This window comes from Cotesia glomerata, linkage group LG7 (assembly GCF_020080835.1).
Source record: "Cotesia glomerata isolate CgM1 linkage group LG7, MPM_Cglom_v2.3, whole genome shotgun sequence".
NCBI lineage: Eukaryota > Metazoa > Arthropoda > Insecta > Hymenoptera > Braconidae > Cotesia > Cotesia glomerata.
The window spans coordinates 2,959,033-2,985,068 of NC_058164.1; the positions used below are offsets into that span (position 1 = coordinate 2,959,033).

The 26,036-nt window shown below is 26.8% G+C and overlaps 3 protein-coding genes across 4 annotated transcripts; 2 read left to right on the forward strand and 1 right to left on the reverse strand.

Moving 5' to 3' along the window:
- The first annotated feature begins 479 nt into the window (after positions 1–479).
- LOC123268972 (putative tRNA (cytidine(32)/guanosine(34)-2'-O)-methyltransferase) lies at positions 480–4,138 on the forward strand. Its single transcript, XM_044734439.1, has 5 exons — positions 480–747; positions 1,014–1,083; positions 1,373–1,605; positions 1,715–2,109; positions 3,863–4,138. Exons 1-5 carry the CDS (start codon positions 627–629, stop codon positions 4,136–4,138), a joined length of 1,095 nt encoding a protein of 364 aa, XP_044590374.1. The 5' UTR covers positions 480–626.
- Positions 4,139–4,190: 52 nt separating this feature from the next.
- Positions 4,191–12,676, forward strand: LOC123268847 (mitosis initiation protein fs(1)Ya). 2 transcript variants are annotated; one of them, XM_044734245.1, is made up of 3 exons: positions 4,198–4,397; positions 5,830–7,357; positions 12,131–12,676. In XM_044734245.1, the coding sequence occupies exons 1-3, from the start codon at positions 4,383–4,385 to the stop codon at positions 12,595–12,597; spliced, it is 2,010 nt and encodes a 669-aa protein (XP_044590180.1). In that variant the 5' UTR covers positions 4,198–4,382; the 3' UTR covers positions 12,598–12,676. The 2 variants fall into 2 exon arrangements, 1 of the variants encoding a protein (XP_044590180.1); XR_006510309.1 differs by lacking the exon at positions 12,131–12,676 and having other exon boundaries at positions 4,191–4,417; positions 5,830–5,965.
- A 28-nt stretch (positions 12,677–12,704) lies between these two features.
- LOC123268848 lies at positions 12,705–18,136 on the reverse strand. Its single transcript, XM_044734247.1, has 4 exons — positions 17,861–18,136; positions 17,271–17,436; positions 16,493–16,699; positions 12,705–12,966 (listed from the first exon to the last, which is right to left on the reverse strand). The coding sequence occupies exons 1-4, from the start codon at positions 18,042–18,044 to the stop codon at positions 12,765–12,767; spliced, it is 759 nt and encodes a 252-aa protein (XP_044590182.1). The 5' UTR covers positions 18,045–18,136; the 3' UTR covers positions 12,705–12,764.
- Positions 18,137–26,036: the final 7,900 nt, after the last annotated feature.

The window sequence follows — 26,036 nt, forward strand, 5'->3', positions numbered from 1 at the left end:
TAGATTGGTCTCTTTTTTCTCAGAAACTTCCCTGATAGCCACAGTTTCAGACCAACCAAGTTGGTGTCAGATAGTTGCCACCAACTTAGCGACAACTTGCGGTCAACTTCCGAATTTGTAACTGTTGGCGCCAAGTTGGCTACAAGTTTCTGAGAAAAAAGAGACCAATCTACTGCCGCAATATATCGCCAAATTTCTTGAGAAACTTATCGTTAACTTGGTGTGAAAAAGTTTCAGAGCAACTTTTGCCGACAACTTGGTGACAACTTGGTGAACAAGTTGACACCAACCGAGTTACTTTCCAAGAGTTGCCGCCAAGTTGGTGACAAGTTGCGGCAGTAGATTGACAGAAAGTTGCGGCCAACTTGGCTATCAGGGTTGTAGCCAACTTGGCGCCAACAGTTACAAATTCGGAAGTTGACCGCAAGTTGTCGCTAAGTTGGTGGCAACTATCTGACACCAACTTGGTTGGTCTGAAACTGTGGCTATCAGGGAGTGTATATAAAAAAAAGATAAATAGAAATTATAACCTGTCATATGCACATGTGATGATAATATAAATAAATAAATAGTTTTTAACCTTTTTCATAAATTAATAAATTTTAATAATATTTTGTAATTACAAAATGGGAAAAACATCAAAAGACAAGAGAGATATTTATTATAGAAAAGCTAAAGAGGAGGGTTGGAGAGCAAGAAGTGCATTTAAATTACTCCAAATTGACAGCGAATTTAATATTTTTGATGGTATACTTTTTATTATTTATTATTGATACTAAAATAAGCAGACATTTGATCATTTTTTAATTAATAGAAATTATAAGTAAAATATTTTTTAAAAATTGCACTTAGAATTTTTCAAAAATTTTACGTGTACAATTTTTCTTATAATTTTTTAAATAAAAAAAATTGTCAAATCTTTGCTAATTTCAGGAGTTTGCTTTTGCTATGTCAAAATAATTCAAATCAAACAGTTGATGATATAATTTTTAATTATTATTTATTGTTATCAGGTGTTACAAAGGCAGTTGATTTATGTGCAGCACCAGGGAGTTGGAGCCAAGTTTTAACCCGAAAATTAAAGTAAAAAATTTTTTTATAAATCTTATCAAAGAATTTTATGACATTAAAGTTAGCTGTCACTTGACAAATTTTTAATTTTGTTTAACAATTAAATTAACTCTAAAAAATTATTTAAAAAAAAATTGCATTTAAAATTTTTACATGTCAATTTTTTTTTCCATTATTTATTTGTTAACAAAAGTTCTAAAAATTATTAAATATCTGCTAAATTAATTTTCATAAGAATTTTTTGATACCTGTCTCTATTAATATAATAAAAATTTAACTAATGAATTTTTTCCCTCTACAGCGAAAGTTATAAATTAAAAAACGAAGAATTAAAATCTGGGACTTGGTCTTCAAGCGATGACGAAGTAAATGAGCCACCAAAAATAATAGCCGTCGATTTACAAGCAATGGCACCCTTGGACGGCGTGGTGCAAATACAAGGTGATATTACTAAAATATCTACTGCTGAAAAAATAATAGCTTATTTTGAAAATTCTAAAGCTGATTTAGTTGTTTGCGATGGAGCGCCTGATGGTAACTAAATATTAAAATTATTATTTTTTTTTTTCAAAAGTTATAAACTAAAATGATCCTTCCATTTAATTTTTTTTTTTTAAATAATTTTAATAAAAATTTTTTTTAGTAACCGGATTGCATGACATGGACATTTACATTCAATCGCAATTACTTTTGGCAGCTTTAAACATAACAACACACGTTATACGACCGGGTGGTACTTTTGTTGCTAAAATATTCCGAGCCAGAGAAAGCTCGTTGCTATATTCACAGTTGAAAGTATTTTTCAAATATGTCTCTTGCGCAAAACCGAGTAGCTCACGAAATTCGAGTATCGAAGCGTTCGTCGTTTGCAAAGATTATTCACCACCTGATAATTACATTCCACATATGTTAAACCCACTGTTAACTCACGAGCCATTAAACTATGATGAGTTGACTGGTATCAACAAATATGTTGCTCCATTTGTTGTATGTGGAGATTTAACACAGCCTGATTCTGATTCGTGCTATCCTCTTTCAGTGAGTATTACTTTTCATTAAATTTCTTACAATATAAAAAAAAATTTTTTTTTAATCTATATTATTCAGAGAATAAGAAAAATTTTGTGTCCGGGATAGTCATAAGATAAAATCGATTTTTTTAGTGAAATTAAGTGTCATTGTAAAGGTCTTGACTTGAATTTGTGCCTTTTCAAGGCTTTATATCATTCTCTCCGATAGTCAATTTATGATGATAAGTATTTAGGCTGCAATCGAAAATGCTCTATCTCTAGATACATAATTAAGAAATTACCTTGTATCTTGTGAAATATTGACATTTTTAAAGATATAAGCTCACCCTGACATTACATTCATCGATACCTTTCATTTGAGTACCCACATCAATTTTTCGTATATTTTATATATTATATATAAATGTATATATGAAAAATATATCAAAATGCATGTGGGTACTCAAATCAAAGCTCTTGATGAGTGTAACATCGGGGTGAGCTTATATCTATAAAAATGTCAATAATTAAGAAATTACCTTGTATCTTGTGAACTATTGATATTTTTAAAGATATAAGCTCACCCTGACATTACATTCATCGAGACCTTTCATTTGAGTACCCACATCAATTTCTCATATATTTTATATATTATATATATATGTATATATGTATATATGAGAAATATATCAAAATGCATGTGGATACTCAAATGAAAGCTTTTGATGAGCGTAATATCGGGATGAGCTTATATCTTTAAAAATGTCAATAATTAAGAAATGACCCTGTATCTCGTGAACTATTGACATTTTTAAAGATATAAGCTCATTCCTATGTTTCACTCATCGAGACCTTTCATTTGAGTACCCACATCAATTTTTCATATATTTATATATATTATATATATGTATATATGAAAAATATATCAAAATGCATGTGGGTACTCAAATGAAAGGTCTTGATGATTGTAACATCGGAATGAGCTTATATCTTTAAAAATGTCAATAATTAAGAAATGACCCTGTATCTCGTGAACTATTGACATTTTTAAAGATATAAGCTCATTCCTATGTTTCACTCATCGAGACCTTTCATTTGAGTACCCACATCAATTTTTCATACATTTATATATTTCACAAATACCATATATATAAAATATATAAAAAATGCCATGTGGGTACTCAAATGAAAGCTCTTGATGAGTGTAACATCGGAATGAACTTATATCTTTATAAATGTTAATAAGTAGTTAAGAAAGTACAGTGCAATTTAACAAAAATCATTATTTAATAAAGCAAAATTTTATTTATCTATAGTTTACAAATCACGGCAGTCACATAGTGACTGCAAGGTTGCTAGTTTATATTATTTGGATATTATTTTTAATATAGCACTATTTTTTTTTAATTTGTTTAAAAAGCACCCAAATTATGTACAGTGTTCTTATATGTATAAAAAAATTATGGAGCCAAAGTTTTCTTATTTAAAATTCGTAAATCTCGGCAGTCGCATAGTGACTACAGGTTGCTAGTTATTATTATTATTATTATTATTATTGTTATTATTATTATTACTTAAATAATTAAAAAAACAAGGGAAAGCTTAATAATAAACATTACATTACATTATTATTAAATTTTGTAAAACATTTATTTATTATTATAGTTTAAAAATAAAAAAAAATTCAAAATTTTTGTTATATAGCTTAAAAATTTAAAGTTTAGTTTAATTTAATTTAAAAATTTTAAATATTTTAATAACTTATAAAAATTATTCAACAGTTGAGTGGCGAAGAATATGTATATAAAAGTCCAATCCAGGAACCCATCGAGGCACCTTACAAAGAAGCTATCCAAAAAGAATTTAATTCAAACAACAAAAAATCGATTAAAGCAGAACCATCTGCATCTGAAATTTTTTACGATGATGATTTATCAATTGAAGACTTCAAAAAAAGTTCCTTTGAATTTCAGAAAAATAAAGAAGCAGCAGCAGGAAATTCCCAAATAAAAAAAACTGACATCCATGAAGATTTTGTAAATTTACAATTAAATTAATGAATATTGATTATTCATTAATTATAATTAAATATAATTTTTTTAACACTTAATAATTATTTTCACACAATTAATTTAATTCCTAATTAAATTTATTCTTTGAATAGTAATATATACAATTATTTTACATACAATAAGTGCTTACACTTGCATACATTGTAGGGTTTAGTATACAAACAAAATAGAGTGAGTGAGTAATCAGTAGTAAATAAGAAGTCCACCGACAATGATCTAATCACCAAATATGGCAACCTACGAGGTACGGAAAATTCCTATAAGGTATTAATGTATTAATAAATATGTACACTAAAATATATACTAAAATTTTATTTAGTGTAATTTATATTATTTAGAAAAAAGAAAAAAAATTTTGTCTCCGGGATAGTCATATGATAAAATCGGTTCTTTTAGTGAAATTCAGTGACATTGCAAATAAAAGGTCTTGACTTGAATTTTTGCCTTTTCAAGGTTTTGTATCATTCTCACCAATAGTCAATTTATTATGATAAGTATTTAGACTGCATTCGAAAATACTCTATCTTTAGATAAATAATTAAGAAATGCCCTTGTACCTTGTGAACTATTGAGATTTTTAAAGTTATAAGCTCATCCCGATGTTACACTAATCAAGACCTTTCATTTAAGTACCCACATTATTTTTTCATATATTTTATATATTTATATATATGTATATATGAAAAATATATCAAAATGCATGTGGGTACTCAAATGAAAGCTCTTAATGAGTGTAACATCGGGATGAGCTTATATCTTTAAAAAAGTCAATAATTAAGAAATGACCTTGTATCTTGTGAACTATTGACATTTTTAAAGAAATAAGCTCACCCCGACATAACACTAATCAAGACCTTGAATTTGAGTACCCACATCAATTTTTCATATATTTTATATATTTATATATATTATATATATGTGTATATATGAAAAATATATCAAAAATGCATGTGGGTACTCAAATGAAAGCTCTTGATGAGTGTAGCATTGAAATGAGCTTATATATTTAAAAATGTCAATAATAAAGAAATGACCTTGTAACTTGTGAACTATTAAGATTTTTAAGGAGATAAGCTCACCCCGACATTACACTAATCAAGACCTTTTATTTGAGTACCCACATCAATTTTATATATATATATATATATATATATATATATATATATATATATATATATATATGAAAAATATATCAAAAACGCGTGTGGGTACTCAAATAAAAGCTCTTGATGAGTGTAACATCAGAATGAGCTTATATCTTTAAAAATGTCAATAATTAAGAAATGACCTTGTATCTTGTGAACTATTAAGATTTTTAAGGAGATAAGCTCACCCCGACATTACACTAATCAAAACCTTTCATTTGAGTACCCACATCAATTTTTCATATATTTATAAATATTATATATATATATATATATATATATATATATGTATATATGAAAAATATATCAAAAATACATGTAGGTACTCAAATGAAAGCTCTTAATAAGTGCAACATCAGAATGAGCTTATATCTTTAAAAACATCAATATTTAAAAAAGTACAGTGCAATTAACTAAAATCATTATTCAATAACCCAAATTTATTTATTTATATTTCACAAGTCACAAAAATCCCATAGTGACTTGATTGCTAGTATATACTAAAACAATAATCTTTTTTTATTTTCACAGCCAAGACGTTGTTACGTGTGCGATAAAATATTCTGCTGTGTAGATTGTTGTGAGGAGCACATAAAGAAAAAACACAGTACCCGTCATACTATCACCGACTGTCCTCTGTGTCGCAGAGAGCCATTAACAGTGCGTAATTTTGACCTCGAACAGCTTAAAAACCACGTGGTATTCAACCACCTGCCGTTGCAGTGTCTCAAGTGTGGTGAGTTGTTTGAAAAGCACGAAGATTTAAAATACATCGGCACTTGCGACCGGCATCCTATTATACGGATAGAGCCGCCCACGTTGACCGAATTATGTGTCACATCGTTATCTTCATCAAGCTTGGAAGCTACATCAGGAGTCACTAAAACTCCATTAAACTCTTCATTAACCAAGCACAAATCTTTGTCATTCAGCGGCGATTATCAACAATTTGAAGATTCGCCTCGCGAATTTACTCGACATACAAGTACTCCGATGCACGTTGGCTTGACAAAGCAGCTCAATTTATCAAACATTAATATTAATAATATAAGTGGTAAAAGCGGTAATTTTTTTTTTAAAACACTTAAGCGGCCTGTTGTTCCAATAATAAGTATTACAAGCAGCAGCGATAAGTCAATTAATATTAATAATAATAATAAAAATAGTAGTATTAATTTTAATTCTCCTGAAATTATTTCTCAAGATAATATAAAAAAATCTAATTTATCAAATTTTGAACGCACACCATTAAGATCTATTTTGTCTTCAAAATCATTTAATAAAGATTCAAGTAATCAAAGCGGAAGTTTATTCAAAAATTTATCTGAGCGTAGATTAGAAGCTATGATGGAATTAAATGATGAATCTGATAATAATAATAATAAAGAAGTACCGGATAGTGTTGGTGGATTATTAGAGCAAGATGATTCTTTAAATTCAGAAAATAAAAAAAGAAGAGACAGTAAAGATTCTAATAAGCGTGTAAGATTTTCCGATGAATTTAATTTAAAATTAGAAGATGATAATTTGACTGATGATAATGATAAAGAAGAATTTTTCGAATCTTGTCAGAGTTTTTCAGACACTTCTGTAAGCTCGACGGAAAAAATTCAATCTAGTGATGGTAAATTTGTTGGAGAAAATGCAAGTGATGTACTTAAAGAAAACAAGGAGAATATTGCACAGCCAGGTTGCTCTGGTTCTTCTAGAGTTGTAATGATGGTTCTTCTGGAGAAGTCGGGGGAAGTTTACCCAAGAGATCTGGCGCCGATTATAGACTCGAGCTTGGAGAAATTAAAGACTGCTATTACTGGCTCTAATGACCAGTTAGCCGCGACTTGTATTAGTCAGGAAGCTATTGATAATTGTCAGAGTGGGTTCGCAATGCTCTCGGTTGATAGTTATACGAAAGTATCTACTGTGGAGTGTGTTAAGAACTCTGATTCAGCTTCGAGCTACTCCAGTTGCTTGCGGAAAAATCAGGGTAAAGAAAATAATTCTAAGGGAATTTTTGCTTCGGTTGCTAATGCTGTTAAAAGTGTCTTCAAAAATATATCAGGTAATTTTTGGTTTTTTTTTTTTGACTTGATTTTGTAAATTATTATTAGTCTTTTGAAGTGAGAAAAAAAAATGAATATTTTTGTGATGAAAAATAAATTTGTTGGAAATTTTAAACAATTTTATTTTTTAGCTAAAGAAATGAAAAATTTTCTGACAGTAATTTTTTTGTTGAAAGAAAATTTGGTGATTATAAAAAAACTTATTTTTTTTTTCTTCAAATACAAAATAGAATTTTAATAATTAGTTGAAATTTTTTTATTTCTTCTTAAGTAATTTGACTTCATTATTAATTCAAGTTTATTTATTTAAAAATTTCTAAGACAATTTTTTAATACTTAATTGTCAAGATTCATAACAATTAACTTTTTATATTTTTTTTCTGAAACTTTACTAGTTCACAAACTTATGTCTATATAAAAATATCTAGTAATTATTTACAAGTGGGGTCAACTCCATTTTGGACTATAACTAGGTAAAAAATTAATATTTCCAAATTTTTGTTTTTATTCTGCTTGTTTTTACGGCGGATTTATAATAAAAAATGCCGTGAAAGAAAAAAATAAAGATTTCGATAGTTTTTTTGCCTTCAAAAGTGGGAAAAAATTTTGGCGCTCATGTTTTTGGATAAAATTTCTATTTTATCTTTTTTTAATATATATATATTTTTTTTTAAAGTACATTAAAAAACGAACAATAAAAAAACAAGGTTGAAGTTTAACTCTCTATTTTTTAATTTTCATATTCAAATTTATACTTTTCTTGTATTTATCATAACTACATTCCAAATTTAAGAAAAATGATTTTTTTTAATATCTAAAATTTTGAAATTTTATATCTTCATTATTCATACGTGCACTTTATTAGATTTTTTCTTGTAAACTTTTGCCATTTGGCTTTACTGCCTTGGCATTGAAATCAAATAATGAATAAATATCACAATTTTCTAAAAAATTTATAAATTTTTTTGAAAATTTACTAAAATTGTGATAATCAAATTTTTTTTTTCAATTGTTCATTTTTTTATGTATTTTTCATAAAAATATATCAATAAAATCAAATATAAATTTCGTTCAAAAAAATAAAAAATTAAAATGGTTGACTTCACTTGTAAATATTTACCAAAAAAAAATTTTTTGGACGAAAATTCTCAAGGTGTCTATCTAAAATTGTTTTTTTTTTTTCAAATTTAAAAAACTCAAAACAATTAATTTTTTGTTCAAAAAATGCCCATATTTTCAAAAATTAATTTTTTTTCTCAGTCAGGGTGACGACTGAACACTAATTTCAAAATTCTCTGACCAAAAATAAAATTCCAGAACCTACAAAAAAAAAAATTGTTATTCAAATATTTGTTATAATTGCAAATTATTTTAAAAATAATTTTTGTATGCTAGAATTCATATCTAAAATCCAGAATTGAGTAAAAATTTGGAACTATAAATTATGTTATACTTTTTTGCAGATTTTCAACTATTCAAAAAAGATCAGTTTCTTTCGATTAAATGTTTATAACTTTTGAAAATACAATAATTGATATTATTATTATCAACAAACATAAAAATGTTTCCTTAAAACCATAAGGGCGTATCACAAAAAAAAATTTTTTTCTTGTTTTTTCCATGCACGGAGAAAAATTAATTATACTACCTACTATACAAAAATAGTAACTCCTACTATCTAAAATGGTAATAAAATTAATTAGTAACAAAATAATAGGTAGTATCATTGACAATTGTAATAGTTACTATTAATAATGGCAACGATTACTATTGAAAATAATAATTGTAATTATTATAAATTATAACTGTTACAATCAAAGATGGTAACTGTAACCATCTCAGATTGTAAAAATTCTGAAAGAAAAAATAATATAAATTTATTTAATTAAATCCTTTATTTACATCCATATTTTAGATAATGTAAATTTTTTTCTTTGAAATATTAAAATATTTTAAATTCCCTTCAAAAATTTTTTTTGAAAATTTGATTTAAAAATTTTTTTTTGAAATTTTAATTTGAATTTTATTGAAAATTTTGATTTTTTTAGAAATTTCAAAATCTTTTTTAAAAATTTGGCGTTGAAACTTGTTTTAGACAAATAAAAATTTATAAATATAATTTCAATTCGAATTTAACCCCGATTTTTTGTGCACTACACTGCACTACAGCTGCTTTTAGTTTATTCAGAAATGCATCCATAGTAACGCAGATTCTTAATTTTTTAAATATTTTTTACTAGCTTAAATAGTAGTTATTATTATTACTGATGGTAACTGCAACCATCAAGTTATATTAGGAATAACGATTTTGATAATAGTAGTAACTAATTAAAATAATAACAGTTATTATTACTGATTACCATCATAATAGTGGTAGATACCAATGGATATGGAAATTTCTAAAAATGGACATTTGATTTTTTGGAAATAATAATAAAAGTACTTAAGTAAAATTAGACATTAATATAAATGGACATTAATAAAAAAGGAAATAATTATAAGTGTACAACTGCACTTATGGCCAACTTAAAAAAAATGAAATCCTTATTTTTGAAAATATCTCCAAATGGAAATAAAAGTATTTGGTAATAAAAGTATTTGAATGATGTCAGAAGAGCTGGAAACGCGGCTACCAAGACATTTTTTTAACATCATTTAAGTGTAATGTTTGATGAGCTGATTGATGTTTTATCGTTTTCCGAAAAAACCTACGAAGAAGATGTCTTGGTAGCCAAGTTCCCAGCTCTTCTGACATCTTTTTTCCTTTACGCACACCAAAAACCCTAATTTTATAATTTATCAACTTCATAATTATTTATAATTAAATTTAAATCATTTATCCATTTTTAGAAATCTCCATTTTTACGAATGTCCATTTTTATGAATGTCCATTTTTACTAATTTCCATTTAAGTAAGTATTTTTTTATCGAAGTTTATTTATTTAAATGTTCATTTTTACAGAGTTCATTTTTATTGATGGGCATTTATACAAATGTCCATTTATTCACTTTTCCTAAAATTTAAATATCCATTTTTTCAATTGTTCATAAAATCATATGTTCATTAAATGACTATTCCATTTATTCGATTGTACATTTGTATTTTTAACCATTTTTACTGATGTCTTTTTATATTATTATCCATTTTCATAAATGTCTATTTAAGAATATGTCCATTAATCCATTTGTTCATTTGAACTCTTTACCAAATACTTTTATTTCCATTTGGAGATATTTTCAAAAATAGGGATTTCATTTTTTTAATTTGGCCATAAGTGCAGTTGTACACTTATAATTATTTCCTTTTTTATTAATGTCCATTTATATTAATGTCTAATTTTACTCAAGTACTTTTATTATTATTTCCAAAAAATCAAATGTCCATTTTTAGAAATTTCCATATCCATTTATTCAAATGTCCAAAAATACACATTTCCAATAATACAAAAGTAACACGAACAGGGATAAATTAATGTCGCGCATAGTACTACAATTCAGATGGTTTATTTAACTATTTAAATCCACAGATTCGGTAGAATCTGGCGCCAAGTTCCGTTCAAATCTGCTGTAAACGGAGCGCCAGACTACCGACTATGTTTACTGTAAGCAGAACGGTATTTTGAGGTTGCAAAATTTTATTTAATTCTACGTTACTTTTTTTCCTAAATTGTATATTATAACAGTAATTCATACTTTATTTGACTGTTATTAATTAATTATATTCACTTATAACAATTAATCTAATTGAAATTATTAAATTTAATCAGCACAAACTATAGCAACGCAAAAATTTCGATCCTGACTTTTTTTCGACGGGCAAAGTGATCTGCCACAGACTAAATAATTCGAGAATGCATAGTAATCCTTCATTAGATGGGAAACTACAGTTAAAAAAGATATTTCACAGCTTGCATCTACACCCGCCAGGGTGCGCTGGAATTATTTTTACATAAACTGTAGTTTCAAGGGGATAGTTTGCTATAAAAAATGCAACCAACGCGAGATTTAAGTTGGTACCAATTGTAAATTTTTATTATAATTACAAAAAATACTAAAATCCGAACAAAAACAGTTTCACTGTAAAAAATCGCGTCAAGTCCACGTTCATAAGACTATTAAGAAAAAAAATTTGTTTTTTTCTTTACAAAAATATATAAAATAAAAAAATAAAAACATCCACGTAACCGATATGATTGTTTATGATTTTCGGAAATTAAAAAAATTGTGGTATAAATTTAAAAATTAAGAAAAAATTTTGGAACGTACTTGGTGTGCGTCATTGTGTATTTCAATTTTTTTAAAGTCCTAGTAAATAGATTTTACGAATTTCATTAAAAGTAAAATATTTTGCAACCGCGCACACTAAATACGTTCCAAAATTTTTTTTCTTAATTTTTAAATTTATAACACAATTTTTTTTAATTTCCGAAAATCATAAACAATCATATCGGTTACTTGGATTTTTTTATTTTTTTATTTTATATATTTTTGTAAAGAAAAAAACAAATTTTTTTTTCTTAATAGTCTTATGAACGTGGACTTGGCGCGATTTTTTACAGTGAAACTGTTTTTGTTCGGATAATATTTACTACTATCGAATTCAGTTAATAAATTTTAACATAACTAGATAATAAACTCTACTATAAAATTTTCTCCATGTAGATGTTAATGTTTTCAATATTTTTACATTGATTGGAGCACAAAAAATTTTTTTGTACGCCCTTATGGTTTTAGTAACGCGATATGTTTAATTATAAAATTAAAAATTTCAGGATCTTCCAAAAATACGAGTACCCTTGAACCAAATTCACCTGAGAGAATCCTTCAAGATTGGTCATCTATAGATTCATGTGAAAGCGCTATAACATCATTATCTCGAGCATCAAAACGTCCACGTGAAGAAATAGAATTTCTACCTTGTTCATCTTCATCTTATTCATCAGACTCATCAATTGATTATAAAAGAGGAAGCAGAAATAAAGAAGACGAGGATAATAACAAATCTACCCCGAACAATACTCGCAGTCCGGCTGTAAAAAAAGCACGCGGATGGTACAACCAAGTCCGACCTCGCGAACCTATTTCCCGAATGAAAAATAGCTCGTCCTCGACTCCATTGCCTCGTGGTGTTTCTTTTGAGACTCAATGCTTCCAACAAGGCGCTTTGACCACCAAGGACGCCATTCTACCCCTACCTGATCGCGCTCAAGTTAATCGATCTACTCAAACCGACTTTTAATTCACTTAGTTATGTATTTAATTTATCTTGATAGGAAATATTTTTTTTATTTTATAAAAATTTAGCAGGTAATTAATGTATAAAAAAATAATTTATTATTGTTATTATTATTATAATAGGAAAATGTTGTGTTAGTTAAATTAATATTATTTTAAATACTGTAAAAATTAATCTTCTGATTCTTCGACGTGTGCTTGATGTTTCGGATCGATTATTGAATCCAAATCAATTAAATTTCTGTGTCTTTTCAAAATAACTTTAAGATCTGGGTTTTCTCTTATCAAATGAGAGGCTACACTTATAAAATTAGTTATCAGTCGTTTCATCATATTTATTTTTGTTATTAATTTTAACGCTTTTGCTTTTTTTCTGTAAATAAAAAATTATTTTTTGGTAATTCTGGTGTAATTAAAGTAATAAAATAAAATAAAAAGGTATGTTTGTATATTTTTTACCCGTGTAAAAATGATATGATATCGCGTTTCAGATGCCATAAGGGCGTATACCGGCAAAAGGTCCCGGTGAAAAGCCATAAGGGCGTATAAAATATTTTTTTTCGGGAATCAACGTAGTTTTGTCTGAAAGGTGCAGAAATGCAAAAAAAAATTTTATACGCCCTTATGGCTCCTGGGACCCATCTCGGATGCCATAAGGGCGTATCAAAAAAATTTTTTTTTAGTAACCGACGTATTTTTCTATGAAACGTGTAGAAATGCAAAAAAAAAATTTTTTTCATATAAAAATTTTTTTTGGACTTAAAAAAAAAACAGAATTTTTATTATACGCCCTTATGGCATCCGAGGTGGGCCCCGAGAGCTATAAAGGCGTATAAAAAAAATTTTTTTTCGGGAATCAACGTAGTTTCGTTCGAAATGTACGGAGATGCAAAAAAAAAAATTTATACGCCCTTATGGCTCCCGGAACCCACCTCGGATGCCATAAGGACGTATAATAAAAATTCTGTTTTTTTTTCTAAGTCCAAGAAAATTTTTAGTTCAGAGAAAAAAATTTTTTTTGCATTTCTGCACGTTTCATACAAAAATACGTCGATTCAGAAAAAAAAATTTTTTTGATACGCCCTTATAGCATCCGAGATGGGTCCCGGGAGCCATAAGGGCGTATAAAAAAATTTTTTTTCGGTAATCGATGTATTTTCGTCCGAAATGTGCAGAAATGAAAAAAAAAAATTTTATACGCCTTTATGGTTCCCGGGTGCCATAAGGGCGTATAATTTTTATACGCCCTTATGGCATCTGTAACGCGATATCATTATGACGCTCATATTTTGACTCTAATATGAGATCCTAATATAAAATTGAGATGAAATGTATGTGGCATCAAACTATTCGTAACGTGATTGGTCGAATATATCATAAGCATGAAAATATATGCAAATGCTACAGTCAGGCGCGCGCTTGCGCGCGCAAATTCAAATTCTAGTTCATATAAAAGCCATATCAATACATTTGAAACCTGTAATAAGTAAAATACTTATGTGTGTGTGAAAGTATGTGAACCGCTTACGACTTTTGAACGGCTCATCCGATTTTATCGCGGTTGGTGCCATTTGAAAGGGCTTGACCAAACTTAGATTTTGAGTATAATTTGGACCGATTCAGATTAGTAGATTTTAAGAAATCTTAAAAAAACTAAGAAAAAAAATTTTTCCAAATGTGGTTTTTTTTGGATAACTTTTGAACGGCTTCACAGATCGATTCCAAAAACTAATCAGCTCTAGACAATAAAAAACCCCGTCAATCGCCAGCAAGCTGGTCGAAATCGGTTAATTCTTTCGAGAGATATCGTGAACGAAAGAAAACCAAAAAAAGTGTTTTTTCGAAATTACTCCGAAATTTTTGGTTGGATCAATTAAAACCCAAAAATTCTTCATGAGGCTGATAAAACTGCGACGAATGCCGCCAACCGCGTGAAAATCGGTTGATCCATTCAAAAGTTATTGCGGTTTGAAAATTCCAAAAGTAGTGTTCTATGAAACTTCTATCAGACTTTTGAGCTCGAAGAGCTCAAATGCATAGAAATACCATCACTCCGAGCTCAGCAAGCTCAAAATATCACATAAATTATATTTTGAGCTCAAAAATCTCAAAAACGTCATAAGTACAATTTTAAGCGCTCAGGTATGGAATTAGCGGGAAGTTGCAGGGATGGCCTTTAGGGTGAACCGTTTTACTAATTTTTATTTAACTAGATTATAAAATTTTTATTTTTCTTGTTGGAGAAAGAAAATTTCTAGTAATTTGATTATGTTTTATTATAAAATTTGATCTACATTCGTGACCAATCCATAGTGACCAACGCATGATTTCATACTGAAGTCATAATAGTATCTGCGTAAACTCATGATGGAATCAGGGTGAAATTTTTCAAATTCATTATGATATTGCAATGATATTGTTGCCTTTTATTCATAATTCAAGAAAAAAATTTTGTTTTACTGTTGTAAATTCGTTAGGATAGTATCTCCATGATGATATTAACATAATTTCATTATGAAATCAATAGTATATTACATACCTAGGCCAGTAAAATAAGAAAAGTCTCAGATCACATGTAATTGTTGGCCGAGGCGAAGCCGAGGCTGACAAACATGTGATCTGAGGCTTTCTTATTTACTGGCCAAGGTGTGTATACTATTTTTTTGCCCTCCGGGCGGAAAGTGGCAACTTTCGTCCCGCTGCGCTAAACAAAGTTGCCGCTTTCCGCCTTCGTCGGACAAAAAAATAGTATACACTCCACGGGAAGTAAATAAGAAAGCCTCAGATCACATGTTTGTTGACCTCGGCTTCGCCTCGGACAACAATTGCATGTAATCTGAGACATTTCTTACTTTACTTCCCTAGGTGTGTAATATACTATTTCTGCTCGACGTAGCCGGAATGTGGCAACTTTGTTTAGCGCAGCGGCCAGAAAGTTGCCACTTTCCGGCCGGAGGGCAGAATAGTATATTACACACCTAGGGAAGTAAAGTAAGAAATGTCTCAGATCACATGTAATTGTTGGCCGAGGCGAAGCCGAGGTCAACAAACATGTGATCTGAGGCTTTCTTATTTACTTCCCGAGGAGTGTATACTATTTTTTTGTCCGACGAAGGCGGAAAGCGGCAACTTAGTTTAGCGCAGCGGGACGAAAGTTGCCACTTTCCGCCCGGAGGGCAAAAAAAATGATATTGAATTGAATTCAAAGTTTAATGGTAATGATGGTCATATCTGCATAAAATCATAATGATATTGTTAGCCTTTTTAAATCGTGATATAAGGTAAAAGCCCCAATAGATGATCATGTACCAGTATAGGATCATTCCATGTATTTGTATACCTATATTTGTGAATATAGATATACAAATACATGGAGTGATCATATACTGGTACGTGATCATCTATTGGGGCTTTTACCTTAAAGTTATTGAGTCACAATAACTATATACAGGAAATAATGCAAAATAATTAAATTAAAGAAATTTTTAGGACGATATAAATTGTTTTCAAAATAAAAAATAATTATCTTAAGACGAAAAAATTTTTTCAGTTAAAAATTTTTTTTAAACCAAGATAGTCAATGTTTTTCTAAATATTCTTCCAAGTTAAGAAAGTCAAGAAGGAAAGTTAAGTAGTTCAACAGTATAGTGCATGATAAAAATACTGTTTTTCTCAATTGTTATACATTTCCTCTGATTAACAGAAAAAATGAAAATTTTACTAATCTACATAAAAAAGATTCGTTCTCACAGGTATTTTACTTATTACGGGTTTCCAAAGTATTGATATGGCGCTTATATGAGTCTTATATTAGTGCCAAAATATTAGACTCATTATGATATTCATTATGAGCTTCATAATGATATCATATCATTTTTACACGGGTATATTTGACTTACTGAGCTACTTCTGGATTTGATTCAGCTAATTTTTCACTCCGTATTGCTTCCTGGACTTTTAAAAATTCATGATAATCCATCAATAATTGATACATCTCATTTTTCAAACTCAATTCTTGCTCACGTAAATTAATAGACATTTCTTTTTTGTACTTCAGTATGGAATCATTTAGAGTGTATAAATTTGCCATGAGTAATTTTATTCGACTGAAATTGAAATAAAAAAAATTATAAATTAATAAAATATTTATTTATTTGTTATGACACTAAAGTTAACAGACATTAAATATTTTTTTATAATTTTATAGCAATAAAATTATTATGAGAATTAATTTAGATGTTCAATAATTTTTAGAATTTTTTTAACAATTAAATTATGGCAAAAAAATGAGAAAAAAAAGTTGACTTGTAGAAATTTTAAAAAATTATAAATGCAATTTTTTTATAATAATTTTTCAGAAAAGATTTATTTATTAAATAAAATTCAAAAATTATTACATGTGAAAATTAAGAAAAAAAAATATTAATGGGAATTTTTAAAGATTTTTATTGTAAAAATTTTGAAAATTGACAGGTGTCAGCTGACTTTAATATCATTTATTTATTTTGAGAATTTTAAAACTTAAATGTGTATTTTAATTAGTTTTTTTTTTTTTTTTATGAAGTTACGTGATTTTTTTTTAATTTAAATTTTACATTAATTATCCTTTAAAATCATTAATATACTTCAAAATATTTTCACTGTTGATTTTTTAAAAATTTGTGGACGTTAACTTACTTATGAGTAGCTGGATCAACATTTTTATTAAACAATGCTTGTTGAACAGCATAAGATTGATGACAAGCTATCACGGCATTATCATTAATTACACAATTTGTTAAATTATTTTGTAAATTTTTAACAAGTCTTGGAGCTTCATCATCTATTGGACTTTTTATTGAACCTAGAAAAAAAAAAAAAAAAAAATAATGATAATAATTTATGAAAATTTAATTAGCCAACAGCTGAAAATTTTTAAAATTATTTTTATTAAAAAAATTGTTACTATAAAATTAAAAGAAAAAATTTCACATGTAGAAAATTTGAAAAATTATGCGTGCAATTTTTTTTAAGTATTTTTTTACTTGAAATTAAATATTTAAAAAAAATAGAAAAATTTTTGAACGTCGGCTAACTTTAGTATCATTAATAATTTAATAAAAATTAAAATTACATAATTTTGACAGTTGCAGGCACAAGCAAATTTTTTAAAAAACAAATGAATAAAAAATAAAAAAATTCAGATAAATTAAAAAAATTTTTATCTAATAATAAAGGCAAAAAAAAGTCATCAACTGCATGCAATAAAATAATCATTTTAATCTTACCCAAATTCAATTTAATTTTTAATGTTTTTATCCTAGCAGTTAAACAATTCAATGATTCACGTAATTCTTTAATTTTTTCATTAATTGGTTTATAATCATCAAGTGTTACTGCGGCAACTGGGAAGCCCGTGACACTTGCATTTAGAATTAATAATGACCGCTTTAATTTTTCAATCTCTTCCATTTTTAATTAAAAATATTCCGGCAACAAAAAAACAATAACAAATGTTCACTTTGAAGGTTATGATCACGAATATTAGAAAAATAACTTGAAACTTTCCCTCCAAAAGTTATTTTCACGCATGCGCACAGGGATATTACTAAATGCTTGAAATATGACCGGAGCTGTGCCGCCATGTTTGTTGATCTTGTATGCGCATGCGCAAAAACCATCTATTTTAAGCGCGGGAAAATTTACTAGATTCAAATGTGGTAATTAAACTTTAATCAAACCCTTGATCTCCATGAAAATTAAATTAGCTGACTTCTCAAAATTTTTATAATTTTATTTATTAAAAAAATTAAAAGAAAAAATTTTACGTGCCGAAGATTTGAAAAATTATCCGCGCAACTTTTTTTAAGTATTACTGTTGAGAAGTAAAAGCACAAAGTACTGAAGTTTAATAATAAGAAGATTTCGGCTTACCAAATTTTGTCAAAAACAGAGAGTGAGGTACAAGCATTGACAGTTTATCACTATTTCCTTCAAGCGCTTGATAATTATCATAGAAAAGCGCTCTTTGGTGAAGAAAAAATTGTAACTATATGATCTAGTTACATCGCGTGTCTAAAGGTAAAAGGGCTTATAACAATTTATGCGCCCTTTTACCTTTGCAAAGGCTTCAAAATTATTTTTTTGGTTTAAGAATTTTTTTCTTGATTCAAGTTAATTTGTTTTTTTCAGTGTGTATAATAGAAGTAGCGAAATATTTATATTTTTATTTATTTAATTTGAATGCCAAGGCAATGGCCGAATGGCAAAAATACAAAAATAGAAGAGTACAAAGTACATGTAAGAGTGTAAACAGATCTACATAGATATTTTAACAATATTTGGATTTCGGCTAATAAAACAGCGAAAACAATTGAAAATTTGAGAAATGTAATCATATATTATCAATCAGTAAGAATGAGGTGAAATAAAAGTAAGCGAGAAAATTAGATGCTTATAATTTGAGGAGTTTTGTTAACACTTATTATCAGTGCTTTACCAAAATTATTTTTAATTTTAAAAATTTATTTTATTTTAGATTGAAAATTTCCATGCAAAATTGTTAGTCCGAATGTTGAAAACTTTTTTTCAACAAGAAAATTACTGAGAAAAATTTTTATTTCTTCAGCTAAAAAATTAAATTTCCAAAAATAAATTTCTTGTCATAAAAATGTCCAATTTTTTCAATAAAATTTTTTTTTCTCAGTTCAGCTGATAAAATTTCATAAGTTTCATAATTTATAGTTAAAAATTGAATAATATTTATCTGCCAATCAAAATTTAACCCAATAGATGTACTAAAAAAATTTAATATTATTATTATTGCTCTATTTCAGTTTGATAGATCAAATTTTGAAGGAAAGTAATTAAAAAACTGAATTAAAAAAATAATGAGGACTTAAAAAAAAAAATAAATGATGACAACAGTAATTTTGTTAATATAATTTATTGTATATCGAGGTTTCAACATGGAAAAGTACAAATATTGCAATATAGGGCCCGCGAGCTCTCCTCGGGAGGGAGGGAGGGAGGGAGGGATGTTTGCGGTACAATTGCACAAGGAAGTATATGATAAACGAGGTAAACACCTTTTAATCCTTTATCATAATGTATCACTTTTTGTAAAATAATTTACCTTCAAATAAACCTTCCTTTATTAAATAATCATTTGTTACTCATTATTATTCGTTTATTTTTAATTAATCATTTTAAACAGAGGGACGAGAGACGCACGTGCGAGAGTCGATAATATTACTGTTATTTAAATAGTAACTCTGTTTTTTTTTTTTTTTTTTTTTTTTTTTTTGTGAGGGGTCGGGGACAGCAGGAGGAGGTGTGGACAATATTTATTATTAATCATCATCTTCTTCTTCTTCTTCATCTTCTTCATTATTATATAGTTTAGTTTTTAGTAATTGTAATTGTAAATAGTACATGCCCAGAGACGCGATGCAGGTTATGTAATATAATATATAAGATCAAAAGTATAGTAATATAATGCATGTAATATAATATATAATGTAATATAATATATTAAGTAAAGCATCGCCATCTTGCGCATGAAAACTTTGGACGACATTACGTGAACATGTCACTCAATCATAGTTTTATTTTAAATTAATACTTTTAAAACGTTTTATATTTATTAGTTTATTATTATATTAATAATATCAGGTTGATTCAAGGAAGAGGTTCCCTCCTCTCCATGGCCCCCGCATATATTTAATACTCATTAATTACTTCGGCCTTCGCGCGCTCGTCCTTATCTCGAGATTTTAATTTAATATTTTTTATTTCTTCTTCTTCATATTTTTTTTTCTTTTTTTTTCTTCTTTAATTTATTATTTTCTCATTACAATTTTTCATTTTTTACTGTCTAAATTTTACTCTGTATTTCTTCCCGCCTACTTAAAGGTGCCTCAATAGAGGAGTAAAGAATCGACATAAATCATACCAATATATATATATATATTTATATATTATTTATAATATTTATTTATACATATTGTAAATCGGAGATACCTCGAGCGCGCCAAGACAAACCCACCCTTAACGCAGCGCTATTTTAATTAAAAACAAGCCGAATTTTATGTAAATTATTTTTAAAACCCGACTAGACAATTATCCAGAGATCATAAAAATAAAATAACGCTGCGTAATGCGTCTCTCGCTAAATCCACGAGAACTTTTTTTATTAATAATTAATATTGTTCTCTTTTTTGGTGAATCAGCGCTCGGAAATAATCTCTTCTCATCCTCATACTCATAATTCAATAATTAATTACTTTTTATGCAACACATAATGCGACTAGGTAGTACAGGTTAATAATTAATAATTAATATCGTTAGTATATAATAATAACGTATGACTAGACAATGCAAGATAATAATTATATCGTAAATATTAATAATCATGGATCGCAATTTATGTCAACAATATGATGGCGCGTTTTTTTTTTTTGTGTTAATTGTGTTTCTTTTTTTTGTATTTATGTTCGGAAAATATTACCCTAATTGCGCGTTACGTGATTCTTCCTTTTTACTTTTACTTTGTTTATCCTATTCCCGTGTGTTGTATTATACGTATATATAATATATAATATCATTTTATAATTTTTAAGTTTTAGTTGTATCACCTTATCAACTTCACTGTGTGCGTTTTATTGTTTGTTTGTTTGTAGATTTTTTTTTTTATTATTTTTAAATACTTTAACCCGTGTGTAGTCTGCCGTTGAGTGCGTGAAGAATTCTCATGTGTACACGTGTCTTTTTTTTTTGTTTTTCTAGGAGCTACTATCGTCTTGGTAACGGTTGCTATGGTTACAGTTGTCCTTAGCAACGGTTGCTAGGGAAAGTTTTTGCGTAGCAACGGCTGCTAACATTTAAAAATACTCGGAAAAAAATCTTGCAAGATATTTTTAACCAAGAATTCTTTTCTTAGTTCAAAATAATTTTATTTTTTTGAATTAATAATTTCAAATTTTTTTTTCCGTAAATTTTAATTTTAATCTGAAAAAAAATTTTTTTTTCAGCAATTTAACGTTTTTGAAGATGTTTAAAAAAATTATTAATATATTCTAAAATGTTTAACACAGAAAAAAAAATTTTTTTGAATCAAGTATATAATTTTTAAGAACTTCATCTTCTTGATTTGAATAAAAAAATTATTAAACTAAGAAATTTTTACTTGGCTTAAGTAAATTTTACACAGTAAAAAATTTTGCGTCGAAAAATTTTGTGTTAAAAATTTGTCATGTTAAATATTTAACACTTTTTGTGTTAATTTAACACAATAAATATTAAATTTACATATAAAAGTGGTAAATATTTAATAAAAAATTTTTTGACGCAAAATTTTTTACTGTGTACACGAAAAAAACAAGATGACACTGGATATCATCCCAGATTATACTCAGTGATATGTGTGATGAAAAAAAATTTCAGATATTAGTTAGAAAAATCCAGATTATACTGAGTTATCACTGGGAGTTATCACTGGGAGTTATCACAGATTATACTGAGATATCTGGATTATACTCATTGTAATCTCCGATTTCACCCAGTAATATCTCTGATTATACCGTGTAAGATATATACACTGGATATAATCCGAAATAGTATCCTGTATAATTTGGATTATACTCAGTAGAATCTTGGATTATACTCAGTGATATCTTCGGCATTTTTTTTCTAGCGCCTGCACACTTAGCATTATCATATCTATTATTTATTTTAGATATTAGAATATCAAATATTGTTTTAAATACTATCTGAAATTTCACCACAGATATCACTGAGTATAATCTGAGATGATATCCAGTGTCATCTCGTTCTTTTCGTGTATTTAAAGATATTTTGAACCAAGAATTTTTTTTCTTAGTTAAAAATAATTTAATTTGTTTTGAATTGATAGTTGAAAAAATTTTTTTTCCGTAAATTTTACCATAGCAACAGTTGCTAAGGGAAAAAAAATCATAGCAACCATTATCACGACAACTATAAGCGGTGACATAACATCAACTTTTTGAATAAAGATTAAAATTATGTCCAAATATCCCGTGTTAAAAAATTGCGGCATACTACAATATTTAATTAAATATTTATCTTTAAATATATATATATGTATATAGGTACTGACAATTTTCGATTTTTGTTATGTTAAAATTTATTTAAATTGTAAATCTCTAGTTGGTTTTGTATATTATGATTTATAGTTATATATTAGTGGCATTTATTAATTATTATTATTATTATTATTATTATTCGTTATCGAATATCGATAGTCATTGATATTTTGTCGTTTATTAATTTACATTAACATATGTATTTTTAATTATTATTATTAATTAATTATTCAACATATATCGGTAGATTCGGAACCGCCTCGACACTGCGGGGTTATGACCAGGGTGCTCGGGGTTCGGCCCGACTCGATATTAATTATTACTTAGTTACTTTTGTCCCGGGATTAAGAATATCCAAACTAAGAAAATAATTCGGGTAATGCCTCCGTTTTACGCGATCGATTTTTTAACCTGGACTTTATTTAGTCTAATTCGATTTTTTTCGACAGTCTGATAAGATAAAAAGAGAATAATGTTATAAAAATTTTTTTTATCCCCCAATCACTGTTTGGTTTTTTGGAAGCACGCGACCGGGTTTAGTTTGGTAATATATAGAGACTTTTATTTAGGATTGTCCGTTCTCTTTTTATCTATTTAAATAGTGCTACCAAATTTTATACTCAATGAAACCCAATTAAATTGATTATTCAAATAAATGATAATTGAAATATTAATTAATTTAAACATCGTCCAGCGAAGTTCCTTTACGCCGAGTTATCTCCCTAAAAATTCTCTCATTAGTATTTTTACAGCCTACTTAACGTAGTTTTTATACCACAGGTCGTTTTATCATTATCGTTATCGTTATATAATAGCAATAGCGTAACCTTACTTATAAACCGTCATAAAATACATAACTTTGTTATTTATTTTTATTTTTTTTTAATATCCTTGTTATTATAATAGCGTTTTTTTTTTTTTTTTTTTTTTTTTTTTAAGGTCTTATCGTGGACTTTTTTTGAGTTTTCTTTTAACTTATTTTCAGTCAAGCGAATCCTTTTGATACTTTGAATCCGCACCCCCATTTTTTACCCGTGAAAAAAAAATTTTTTCTTATTAATTTTTGTGTTTAAAAATTTTTAAATACACGGAAAAAAGAAAAAAGGAATAATTACTTGAATAAAAGAAATAATTTTGAAAAATTTCATCTTCTTGATTTGAGTAGAAAAATTTTTAAACTAAGAAATTTTTCTTGGTTTAAGTAAATTTTATTTAATTCAAAAATTTGAAACTTTTCAAAATTATTTTTTTAGTTCAAGAATTTTTCTTTTGATTCAAGTTAATTTTTTTTTCTGTGTATAATTTAACGTGGCGCTTCATATAAAAAACTGGAAAAATTACAGTTTCAGATTGTAATTATTACAGATTTTGTAATAATTACATTGAAAGCTCTGAAAATTAATGAAACTTAAATTAGCAGACATTCAACAATTTTTTGACTTCTTTTTATTAATTAAATTAAAACTAAAAATAATTTTTAAAAAATTGCACTCATAGTTTTTTAAATTTTCTATATGTGAAATTTTTTCTTTTAATTTTTTTTAAAATAATTTTTCAATAAAATAAATTATAAAAATTTTCAGATGTCGGCTAACTTAATTTTCATGAAAATTAATAATAATAAAGTTAGCCGACGATTTTAATTTTTTTTTTAATAATTAAATTAGAACAAAAAAATATTTTTTAAAAATTGCACTTACAGTTTTTAAAGTGTTTTACAAGTGAAATTTTTTTTTTATTTTTTTTAATTATTTTTTCAATAAAAAAAAAATTCTAAAAAATTTTAAATGTCGGCTAACTTAATTTTCATGAAAATTAACATTCAAAGTTTGAATTTATAAAAATGTCATTTTAAACTGCAATTTTTCTAGTTTTTTATACGAAGCGACTTAAAAGACAAATTTAATTTTTAAAATTTCTTGCGTTGTTAAATTCAAAAATTTGATTTTTTTCAAAAATTTTAAATTTTTTTTTGAAACACTATCAAGATTTTTTCATGGTTTAAAATTACTTAAAAATTCAAATTTATGAATTTTTATCAAATATTTTACAAAAAAATTAAATTTGCCCAAAATTTAAAAATCAATCACAAAAACCAATGAGAAAAAAAATTTTTTTTTCGCGAATTAATATCAATTGTCGATAGCTCGTGGATTATGAAATACTAAAAGACTTTCACTCACTTGTCACTTACACCCCCACACTACTATCGTTTAAAATAATCACACTCGCTTCAGCAAATTTTTTTTCGATTTTATAAAAGATTTTATTATTCAAAAGTCTGCATTAAAGGACATTTAGTAGCAATCGGTAATGATGTATACGAATGGATTAATTTTTTATAAAATGTACATATAAACGTACACATATATACACATACATTATCATTATTTTTATAACTCTATTTCAGTTTTCAGTAGTATTCTCATTTATTAAAAGATTACTTAAATATTGGTTAGTTTAATTAAACAGAATAATTTACTTATTCGAAAGTGTAGTCATGGGTTGCTCCCAGGGTAGACTTTTTGCACTCGATATAATATTAAATAAAAATGTGTATATGGAAATGTTCAAAGGAATGTGTTTTGTTATAAAATATCGGAATGTTTATTTGTTATCTTTTTATTTTTATTTGTTAAACTTCCATCATTAGCAGTCTTATTCGTTCGTGCAATTATTTATTTACTCCCAAATTATTATTACAGGACCTACAATTTTTTTTTCTTCAAAATTTGTTGAAAAAAAATATTTCAAATTTTTTTTTCTTCAAAATTTATTGACAAAAATATTTTCAATATTTTCTTCAAAATTTTATTGAAAAAAATATTAAAAATTATTTTTCTTCAAAATTTCATTGAAAAAAAATATTTCAAATTTTTTTTTCCTTAAAAATTTTATTAAAAAAAAAAATATTAAAAATTTTTTTTTCTTCAAAATTTTATTGAAAAAAAAATATTTCAAATTTTGAAAAAAATTATTTCAAATTTTTCTTTCAAAATTTATTGAAAAAAAAATTTTTTTAATTTTTTTTTCTTCAAAATTTTATTGAAAAAAAAATATTTCAAATTTTCTTTTCTCCAAAATTTGAAATATTTTTTTCTTCAAAATTTTATTAAAAAAAAAAAAAATATTAAAAATTTTTTTTCTTTAAAATTTATTGAAAAAAAAAATATTTTTTTCACTTAATTTATAAAAAAAAAAAAATTTAGGTCCTTTTTTTACGGCACAAAAATTAGCAAATTTTTTTTTAGTAAATAATTTTTTTACTAAAAAAAATTTCTTAATTTCAATACCAAAAAAAAAAAAAACTCAAAATTAGATTGTCAACAACCGAACCTCT

Coding starts and splice junctions, on each gene's coding strand:
- LOC123268848 (XM_044734247.1), bottom strand. CDS start 18,044: ATGGAAGAGATTGAAAAATTAAAGCGGTCATTATTAATTCTAAATGCA. Junction 16,700..17,270: donor GTTGATCCAGCTACTCATAA/GTAAGTTAACGT, acceptor TTTCAATTTCAG/TCGAATAAAATTACTCATGG. Junction 12,967..16,492: donor TCAAATCCAGAAGTAGCTCA/GTAAGTCAAATA, acceptor TTTTATTTACAG/AAAAAAAGCAAAAGCGTTAA.
- LOC123268972 (XM_044734439.1), top strand. CDS start 627: ATGGGAAAAACATCAAAAGACAAGAGAGATATTTATTATAGAAAAGCT. Junction 748..1,013: donor CGAATTTAATATTTTTGATG/GTATACTTTTTA, acceptor TATTGTTATCAG/GTGTTACAAAGGCAGTTGAT. Junction 1,084..1,372: donor GTTTTAACCCGAAAATTAAA/GTAAAAAATTTT, acceptor TTCCCTCTACAG/CGAAAGTTATAAATTAAAAA.
- LOC123268847 (XM_044734245.1), top strand. Junction 7,358..12,130: donor TGTCTTCAAAAATATATCAG/GTAATTTTTGGT, acceptor TAAAAATTTCAG/GATCTTCCAAAAATACGAGT.